General features: G+C 47.5%; 1 protein-coding gene across 1 annotated transcript in view; it reads left to right on the top strand.

Annotated features, from left to right (window-relative positions):
* Positions 1–263: 263 nt before the first annotated feature.
* Positions 264–10445, top strand: part of DGKD (diacylglycerol kinase delta) — a 112464-nt gene continuing 102282 nt past the window's right edge. Inside the window, exon 1 of the mRNA XM_040638862.1 lies at positions 264–436. Within this exon, the coding sequence (XP_040494796.1) occupies positions 281–436 (156 nt within the window). The 5' untranslated portion in view covers positions 264–280. The remainder of the gene's footprint in view (positions 437–10445) is intronic.

The raw sequence follows: 10445 nt of genomic DNA, 5'->3' as shown, positions 1-10445 counted from the left end.
GAACACAGAGACAAAAAACCACACAAATTGTGTCCTAGACAGAAAACAACAGATGTTAAGACCGGGGGCCAGGGGACATGGGGGTGGAGGGGGCGGGTGAAGGCGGAGGGGCCTGAGCGCGCCACCGTCTGCGGCTGCGCGCGTGGCCGGCAGGGGGCGCGGCGACGAGGAGTGGGGGACCGCCCAGGCCCCGGGCCCGCCCCCGCCCGAACATGCCCCGCCCCCCAGACCCCGCCCCCGGCCCCGCCCCCGCCCGCTGTGCGCGCGCTGGCCCGGCAGCATGGCGGCGGCGGCGGGCGCCCCTCCGCCGGGTCCGCCTCAGCCGCCTCCGCCGCCGCCGCCCGAGGAGTCGTCGGACAGCGAGCCCGAGGCGGAGCCCGGCTCCCCGCAGAAGCTCATCCGCAAGGTGTCCACGTCGGGCCAGATCCGCCAGAAGGTGAGCCCGCGGCGGCGGCCCGGGCGCGCGCCCCTCACGCCGCGGCAGCCCCGTGAGGCCCGCGGCCCGGCCCGAGAGCCGCCCAGGCCCGGCCAGCCCGGCCCGGGGTCCTGCCGGGCGCCGCCGTCCGGGCGGAGCGCGCCCCACGGTGTAACGGGCCGGGCGCCCCGCCCCGCGCCCGGGCTGAGCGCGTCCTCCCGGCGGGGCGGCGGCTGGGACCCCGGGCCAGGGGCGCAGGTGGGCTCCGCGCGGGGCCGAGCGGGTGGGGCGGGGCGCCGGGGCCAGGGGCGCCCGCCGCGGTGGGCCGCGAGGAAGCCCCGCGCTGCGAGGACTGGGAGGAAACTGAGGCCTAGAGGCGGGGGGCGAGCGCACCAGAAATGGGGGCTGCTGGCTGCGCCCCGCAAGCGTACGCTCCCCGAGCCTCTGGTTCTGCACGTTTCTGAGGACTGACCAGGTCATTTCCCGTTGGGTGCTCTGCAGACTCACCTGTGGTCCCCTGGGAAATCCAGCTGGACCCGAGGTGTGGGGGCTCTTCCTTGACTCGTGTGTTTTCGTGCCCCTAAGGGAAGGGATGCGCGTTCTATGACCGGCTCTCCCTCCCTCTGGGGAAAGCCGGGAGAGGGGGCTTTCTCTGGCTGCGCACCCGCTGGGCATCTAACTCTCGGTGGAGAACTCCAGACGCTAAGTATTCGCTGCAGAAAGACGCATTTCCTTTCTGCGGGAGGAAAGTTGCGCCTTTTGTTTTCCCATTGCGGTTCCCGTTGAAAACTGCTTATGGTTTTGGCTACAGGTGAGCCCTCTCTGTTAGAACACGGCCGCCTCAGGCAGGTGGCTGGACAGGTGGCTGAGGGCATGCTGGGGCTGTGGGCAGCCCCGGCCGATCCAGCTGGCACAGACTCTCATCCTGCTGCAGTGCGCTTTTCCTCCGGGGCCAGTTAGGTTCAGCTGGTACTTTTACCGTGGGAGCCATTTCTTGCTTTACCTTCTGTCAGCCTTTGATACTTGTGGTGGGGGGTAATCTTTGGTCCGAATGTGTTACAAACAAGTTTATTGTGAAGCGTTCCAGTTATTCAGCAAATAGGTATTGAACACCTCCTTTGTTCCAGGCATAACGGTAATAGTAATGATTGTAATGAGAGCAGTTCTCCGACGCTTACCAGGCAGTGTGCCAGGCACTTTTCTTGGGTTAACTTGACAGCAGTCTGCATGGGCTGTAACTCATTTAGTACTAGCAGGAACCCATTGAGTTGGGTGTTACCTATTATCCCCATCTTATGGGATTGGAAATCGAGGTAGAGAGGTTAAGTGACTTGCCCAGGGTGTCACAGGTAGTAAAGGTGGATCTGATGCTGAACCATGGTCAGGATCCCAAGATGGATACTAGGAGTCTGGGTCCTAGTCTGTGGAAGGTGGACACCTGTGCATGTGACAGTATGACCTAGTAAGTCCTGTGGAAGCTCGGGACAGAGAATCCAGCTACCGTGGCAGGCAGGGAGGGGAGGTCCCCTTTAAAACAGATCTTGAGGGAAAGAGCTTGCCAAGCTCATGGGGGAAGGAAGCGCTTTCCACATAGTTAATGCATATTGACACATATTGTATCTAAAGGTTTAGGCACATCTGGGAATGATCAGAAAGTGAGTGGGTCAGGTTGAGAGGAATTAGGAAGAGGCTGGAAAGGTAGATTGGGCTGGATTTTGAGGGGGGAGCTGTGGAGTTGGGTTTTTGGCCTTGGGCAAGAGGGAGCTGCTGACAGTTATTCAGAGCATGGGAGTGACCAGTCAGATGTGCTTTTAGGAAGATCTCCAAGTAGCCCTAAACGATACTGGTAAGAGTTGCTCTCCCCTGTTGTTTGGTCCTGGAGCATAGTATGTACCCAGTGTGGGCATATGATTCACAAGTGTGATTAAGATTAGATCTCTCAGATATTCTAGTGTTTGTCCAGAATTCTGTTCTTTAGGAGGCGTCCCCCCCCCAAAAAAAAAAAAACAATAGCTGCTGTACCTACCAGCTGTTCTGGTTGAGGAGGAGTGATGGGTAGAGTGTTAAAAATACACCCTGAGGATTTGAGTTGCTGAATACAGTCACATCTGCTGTACAAATAGCTTAAGGCTAATTTTTCTTTCGTGTTGTTAGAGATTGTGTGAATGTGGGATGTGTGAGGTTTTCTGTGTGCTCCCCCCCCATTTTTTTTTTTAAAGCAGATTAGCCATTCAGAAAATTGCTCTGGTATATGTGGTGCATAAGAGAAATATCCTGAATGATACGGGGTATCATTCTGGGTCTAAATGGGAAATCTGGAATGCCTGGGTGGCTCAGTCGGTTAAGCGTCTGCCGTCTGCTTGGATCATGATCCCAGGGTCCTGAGGTTGGGTCCCACATTGGGCTTCCTGCTTAGTGGGGAGTGTGCTTCTCCTCTGCGTGCTGCTCCCCCTGCTTGTGCGTGCTTGCTTTCCCTCACTCTCCGGCAAATAAATAAAATCTGAAAAAAATAAAATAAAAGGGAAAGCTGAAACCACTTGAAGTGTTTAAAACAGAGGGAATTTGGGGCACCTGTGTGGCTCAGTTGGCTAAGTGTCTGACTTTGGCTCAGGTCAGTCCCGTGCCTATGAGTCTCTGAGTTGGGCTCCCTGCTCAGCGGGGAGTCTGCTTCTCCCTCTGCCTGCCCCCCCCCCATGCTCGCACATGCTCTCTCTCCTTCTCGCTCTCCCTCTCAAATAAAAAAAAATCTTTAAAATAGGGAATTTAATGTAGGGGAATGGTTGCACAGGTGTTGAAGAACTGAGGATGCAAACAGTGGCCAGTGAAGCAACCCTGAGATGATGCAGCAAATAGGAAACCACTGTCACCCCTGAGCTGGAGGACAGAGGGAGGAGGTGGCATTTTGGACCCTAGGAGCAACTCCCACCTGCCAAGAGGCTGAACTTCCCTGGGTTGTCTGGCTGGCCCTGGTGCCTTTGGAGGGCGCAGCTGCTGCTTGAGTCACCGAATCCCCTTCTTGCTTGGGAAACCCAGCCTGTTAGGGATCAGGCCCTCTGCAGTTTGGAGTAGAGAAGAGGATCAAAGAATGAAAATGAGGACAAGCTGTGACCAGAGCTGTGTGCATGTCAGGTTTTTGAAATACCAGTCCAGTGCAAGCTAAGAGCTGTCTTAATGGAAAAAGGAAGGGAAGGGTCTTATGACAGTGTCTCTCAGATTTTAATGTGCAGGCACATCCCCTGGGGATCTTGTTAAGATGCAGATTCTGGGTGAGTAGGTCTGGGCTGGGGCCTGAGAGTCTACATTTTAATCAGCTCTCAGGAGATGCTGCTGCTGCTGCTGGCCCATGGACCAGACTTTGAGAAACAAGTCCTTATGACATGTGTGTCAAGCCTTCCCAAACTCCAAAGAAATCTTTAGTTTATGAGGTTCTTTTAAAACTTTTCCCCAGGTCTTTAGTATTACAAAAACTTGATGAGTGGAGATTTGACATGGTCATTTAGTAGTTTAGCATTTCACGCATGTCCGGTATTTTCCAAAGTTCCACCTGTCCCCAGCAAACACATTACTTCATTTTTATTTCCTAACCATAGCTCGTAGTAACGACTCTGTAGGATCTCATAGAGTGGAAAAGGAAGATAGGGCTAATACACTGGTAGAATAATTCACTAACACATTTTAAAGTATTTTGAAATTTGAATAAAGAACAGTGTGATTCTGTGAAGCATTATCAGTTAAGATAGAGTTTAATCTATTTCAGAGTTTTAAAAAAGTTTACATTTTTGGCTTTGCTCACAAAAGTGCTCATATTCCTGATTTCAAATTTAAACAAGGCATTTTTCCCATTGTGAAATGAAGACTAGCAGAAATTAGGCAAAATGTTTAAGTTGTAAAAGACTTAAAAAATAGCTTTATAAAGATATAATTCACATACCATACAGTTAACTCCTTTAAAGTGTGTAGTTTGGTGGTTTTTAGTGTACGCACAGTTGTGCAGCCATCACCGCAGTCAATTTTAGAATGCTTCCATCACCCCCAAAAGAAACCCCATAACCATTAGCATCCGCATTCCTTCTCAACTCTCTCAGCCTTAGACAATTGCTAATCTACTTTCTGTCTCGAGGATTTGCATTTCGCATATATAGAATCATGCAGTATGTGCCTTTTGTGTCTGGCTTCTTTCACTTAGCGCAAGTGTTCAGAGTGCATCCATGTTGGAGTGTGAGCACTTGGGTTATTTCCACTTTTTGGCTATTCTGGATGAGGCTGCTGTGAATATTCACGTACGTGTTTCTGTGTGGACATATGTGTCCTTTCTCGTGGGTGTCTATCTGGGAGTAGATTTGCTGGGTCACATGGTAATTCTGTGCTTAGTCTTTGAGAAACTGCCAGACTGTTTTCCAGAATGGCTGCACCATTTTACATTCCCCCCAGCAGTGTGAAGGTTCCAGTTTCTCCACGCCCTCAGTTATTACGTCTTGATTATAGCTGTCCTAGCAGGTGTGTAGTCCTCTGAAAGGTTTTTAAAGCTCACATGTGTATTTAAGAGCCTAAACTTAGGTGTTAAATGAAGTTGATTCACGCCCTTCTCTCCCACTTACGAGACATGAGATCATGGACAGGTTCCTAGACCTCTCTTAAGACTTGGTTTCCTGAGCTGAAGCAAGGAAAATACTAGTTCCTGGGTTGGTGGTAGCGACAGTAAATGTGTTCTTGAGCCTCAGCTTCCATATCTGCAAAATAGAAAGGGTGATAGGAGTTGTCAGATCCCTAAAATAGAAATGATGTTCTTAAGTCATAGAAGTAAAAGGGACAATCTACATACACTTAGCATAGGGCCTGGCCTTCAGTAAATTGTTTCTTTTATGGTTATTTCTGTCTTCTTAATCATTCTCCCTGAACCCCTCCTCCCCCAGCTCAAGCTGGCTGATTCGTCATCTCTAGCAGCCAGGAGAGCAAATAAAAATGAATGTGGCAGACAATTAGCAATGAAAATGTTTTTAAAAAGTTAATTTATTGAATACAAGTGGGAATACCATGGGCTAGTCATTATTTTTCTTATTCCACAGATTCATTTTAACTCAGCAAATACCGTTAAGTGTACTAGGCACGTGGGGTACCTTACTGAATGAGAACTATAAACACCCCTGGAGCTAGTAGTCTGAAAACAAGACAGATAGTACTTAGGTAATCACACAGTTAGTGTGGCATTGTAATGGGTGTGAGTGTTAAGCAGGTGACAGAGCGCTTTGAGAGGATGTTAACAGGTGAATTTGGCCTAATACTGGGAGGGAGGGGGCGGTAGGGGGAGATGAGTAGGATAAAGTGACTTCTGCTTCTGGTAGTGCTGGTCCAAGTAACTGAGCAGCTTTCTGCCAAGCACCATCTGCTAATAGGAGGCCGCTGATAAGATAATGCAGCTTTACAGGGCTAGGAACTGGGGAGGATGAAGGTCTGTGGAAGTGAGCTGGCATCTGCGGCTGGCTGCTTTTTACCTTGGGGTCAGGAATAGTTGGAATAGTGCCTCCCTAAGATTCATGTTCCCTTGGAACATGAGTGATAGGATTGTCTTTTATTATTCATAATGAGCTCCTTTTGGCTACATTTGAATTTATGCTAATGGGGTGACTCGGGGTGGGGCTTCTAGATAGCTTCAGGATGGGAGCTGGTCACCAGAAAGACCAAACAAGTGATTAGAGGTGTGAACTTTCAGCCTTACCCCCAACTTCCTAGGAGCAGAGGGGGTTTGGAGATTGAGTTACAAAAACTCTTTAACAGGGAGATTCAAGGAGTTTCTGGGTTGGTGAACACATTAATGTGTGTGTGGGAGGTTGGCATGCCCAGAGGGGGAATGGAAGCTCTGCTCCCCCCAACTCCCATACCTTGCCCTGTGCATCTCCTCATTTGATGTCTCTTTCCAGGTGTTAGGAAGGATGTGGAGCAAGGGAAAGCTCATCTACTGTTGGTGGGAATATTAAGTTGGTAACACCACGTTAGAAGACATTTTGGCAGTGTCTATTAAAGTTGAAAAACATATATCCTATGTTTCAGCAATTCTTCTAGCTGTGTGTATCTAATAGCTTATGTGAACTAACAGTACTCCAAGAGGTGTGTACAAGAGTATTACTAGTGTGTTTTTTGTAATAGCTCAAAAGTGGCAAGAACCCAAACATCGGTCAGTGGTGGAATGGAGAAGTAAATTACGGTATGTTCTTTTAAGAGAATAGTATGCATCAGTGAAAATGAACTGCCCCTACCTGCTGACTTAGGGATTAATCACAGCATTGATGTAGTCTGGCCAAAAAAACCAGACATGAAAGAATGTTGTGTATGATTCCATTTATATCCAGGACGGAATGGATAGGACACTAAGGTGTTTAGTCTTGCTTGCTTGTGTCTTTAAGCTTGCATGCAAAGAAAAGATTACCAGAGAAGTCTGGAAAATGGGAAAATATGGGTAGTGATTGGATGGCCCATGAGAGAGGACGCTTCCGGGGTGCTGGTAGTATTCTGTTTCTTGACCTAGGTAGTGGGTTCTCAATTTGTGATAATTATGCATTTTTGTTCTGTGGACTTATATTTATGTGTGCTATTTTATAATGAAAAAGATTCTTTTTAAATAGTTAATAAAAGAGTGAAGAGGATGTAGCTGATCAAAGAGGTATGCAAAGGCTCTGTGGCCAGAGGGAGCTTGGGGAACAAAGGGCTGAAAGAAAGCTGGTGTGGATAGAGTTGGCAAGACTTAAGGTGACCTTGATAGGGACATGAGGCTGGGGAACTGGGTAGGATGCTGCGTTAGGTGGCTCTGTAGGAGTGGGGTGCTATTGCTTTAAGATTTTATTTTGTTATTTTATTTAAGTAGTCTCTACACCCAACATGGGTCTCAAACTCATGACCCCAAGATCAAGAGTCGCTCGCTCTACCAACTGAGCCAACCAGCTCTCCCTGCTTTAAGATTTTAGGAAGTAGTGAGACATAATCTGGTCTATGTTGAAAGGATCGCTCCGGCTCTGTTGTGGCCACATGAGTGGGTGCTGGTAGCCTGGGCCAAGATTGTGGTGGTGGTGATAGAGTTTGTTGGATTTGGCATTGTGAGAACTTAGTGATGGTTTGGTGTGGGTGTTGGGGAAGAGGAGGCTTGTGGTTCCCTTGACTGGATAAGGGAGCTCTTCTCTGAGATAAGAAGCTCTACTTGAGGACCAGCTCTGGAATTTTGCTCTCACTGGGCCCTGCTGCAGTGGTACCCTGGATCCTCTTATTCTCAACTATCCCAATTTCGCAGATGAGGGGTACAGACGCAGAGCAGTCCGGTGTGCTGTGAAGCCACCCGAGCCTTGTAGATTCCAGATCGCACCTCTTCCTACTGGGTCCTACCCAGCACCTTGACAGTTATGTGGCAGCAGTGGGAGGAGTGGTTCCTTCCTGAGAGAGGGAGCAGTAGCCCTGTGGGAGGGAGGGCCCCCTCAGCTCAGCCACTGGCTATAGGATGTGGGCAGAGCAGGAGGAGCACCAGTCAAAGAAGGAAGTGGGAGAAGCTGGGGAGGAGAGGAAGAAAGGGAGGGGAGGGGAAGAAGGTAAGTTCCTGATTTCAGCACCCAGAGTTCCACCTGCACGATCATTACTGTTATTTTTGTATTTCCTTCTAGACTGTTTTTCTGGGTATGTTTAACTGAGTTGGAATGAAAGTATATGTAAGTTTTCACTTTAGTGTTATGAGCATTTCTCCGTGTTATTAAAATCTCTTTATTCTTTTTTTTTTTTTAAGATTTTATTTATTTATTTGACAGAGATAGAGACAGCCAGTGAGAGAGGGAACACAAGCAGGGGGAATAGGAGAGGAAGAAGCAGGCTTCCAGAGGAGGAGCCCGACGTGGGGCTCGATCCCAGAATGCCGGGATCATGCCCTGAGCCGAAGGCAGACGCTTAACAACTGAGCCACCCAGGCGCCCCTAAAATCTCTTTATTCTTATCCCTCGTAATGGTTGTACCGTATATTCTGTGAAGAATATCTTTGCAGGGAAAGCTCTTTTTCAATTTTTAATTATGAAAATTTAAAAAAGAATACTAGTACAGTGTATGCCTAATATACTACTACCAAGAATCAATAATTGTTAAACGAATTGCCAAAATACCTTATCTATATTATTGAATATAAATAAATAATTTTGGAATTATTATTATTTGGAATTACCAAATTATTATTTGGAATTACTTTTGGAAGTAATTTGTAGACATCACAACAGTTTACCCCCAGACAGCTCAGCATGCATCTCCTAAAAATGACATTTTAAAATATATCATTATTCTACCTAAACTCCTAAAAATAAGGACTCCTAAAAAATAAGGATGTTTTCCTATGTACTATTGTTACGCCTAAAAATTAATTGTGATTTTCTAATGTCTAACGAGCACATGATTTTTAGATTCCCCCAATTGAACCAAAGATGTCTTTTATAGCCTCTCTTGGGGGACCACGTACCAATCAGAATTCATGCATTATATTTTGTTGTACCTCTTTAGTCTCTCAGCTTCCAACAGCTTCCCACAGGCACCTTCTCCCTCCCCTCCCCACTCTGACATTGATGTTTTGAAGAGACAAGGGCAGTGGTCTTGTAAAATCTGTGTCTGGATTTGTCTATTTGTTTCCTTGTGGTTTCTTTGATCCTTTTATTTGCTGTCAACTGGAAGCGAGAGGTTTGAAGACTTGATTACATTCGTGTTGATGTTTTGGGCAAATTCCTCAATCTGGGATGTTCAGTGTCCTGTCAGGCTGTGCCCTCTGCTGTGTCATCATTTGCTTATGCGGAGATGCTAGATCTTTCCATCAGAAATGTGGATTTCCCTCTTTGCAGTCAGGAGGTAACCTGTGCGGTGCTTCCTGGGCACCACGCAAGTATCCTTGTCTGTAACGGTTTTCAGCGTTCACATGTCATAAGACGTGCCTGGATCAGTTACATTACTAGTTTGCAAAATGGAGAGTCCCCCCATTTCTGTCATCTCTTTCACGTTTGTTTGCTGGTATGCTTCTGTAAATTTTTCCCACTTCAGTTGGGGAAGGGCTACAATTTCTCCTAAAAAAAAAAAAAAAAAGGCGGGATAATTGCTGCATTTTTTCGGTTTAATTACCTTTCAAAGTAAGGATTTGGTAGAAGAGTCTTCTCCAGTGGAGGCAAACATTCCGTTTCCTCTCTCCCTCTCTGTCTCTCTCTCTTTGTCACTGTGGGTTCACTATTTTTATTCAGTGCTTTACAGTCGCAGTCATTCCTTTCAATGCTCAAATTGTCCACTTTTTCCTGGGGGAGCCCCTTCAAACTGGCTCTTTGGCCTGTGAGCATTTGCTTGCTGTGTCGCGATCTGTCATTTCATCTTTGGGCTGGAGCCCAGAGGCGGGTTCGTAGGGCACTGCGGCCCGGGGCTGAGGTGGCTGGCCCCAGCCCATGAACAGTGCTGCCTTCCTCCCTGCTGTGCCCCAGACAGGCAGCACCCAGTGATTTCAGCACATCAGCCTGGCAGGGCTTTGCTTACCTTTCTGGGTTTGTACCTCTCAGTTTTGCATCTCCATTTATTTGTGTTCTTATTCTGTGGTTCTTATTATTTGTAGGTTAATCTGTCCCTTCACCACTCTATGAGTGGTCTATGAGCTTTTCCCAGTCTTCTTTCCGCTGTATCCTGCAGCTTTGTGAGGTCCCACTTTTGTACACGACGAATGACAGTTTCTGCAGTGTATGTTTTTCCCTTTAGCCCCTTATATATGGATTTTAATTCTGCTGGAGTGTGATTGTTTTTGCTTCCTTTTCTAATCATGTCCTGTATCGTAGCTCGTTGTACTTTAATTTCATCCTGTTCTCATTTTGGTGCTCCCTGTCCTTGAAAAAACTTTAATTTTTTAATAGACTCAGTGTCTTCCTGTAATCTTACAACAAGAAGCACATATTTGCTAAAATGGTCTTCTGGTTTCTGTAATAAATTCATTTAGATTTATGTATGGGCTTTATGGTGTATCTTCAGCCTCCCACCCCACTGTCTTGTTTTG

Source organism: Ursus maritimus, unplaced genomic scaffold (assembly GCF_017311325.1).
Source record: "Ursus maritimus isolate PB19 unplaced genomic scaffold, ASM1731132v1 scaffold_1, whole genome shotgun sequence".
NCBI classification, from domain to species: domain Eukaryota; kingdom Metazoa; phylum Chordata; class Mammalia; order Carnivora; family Ursidae; genus Ursus; species Ursus maritimus.
The sequence above is the reverse complement of the archived record's forward strand: the minus strand, read 5'-3'. Positions and strand labels throughout refer to the sequence as shown.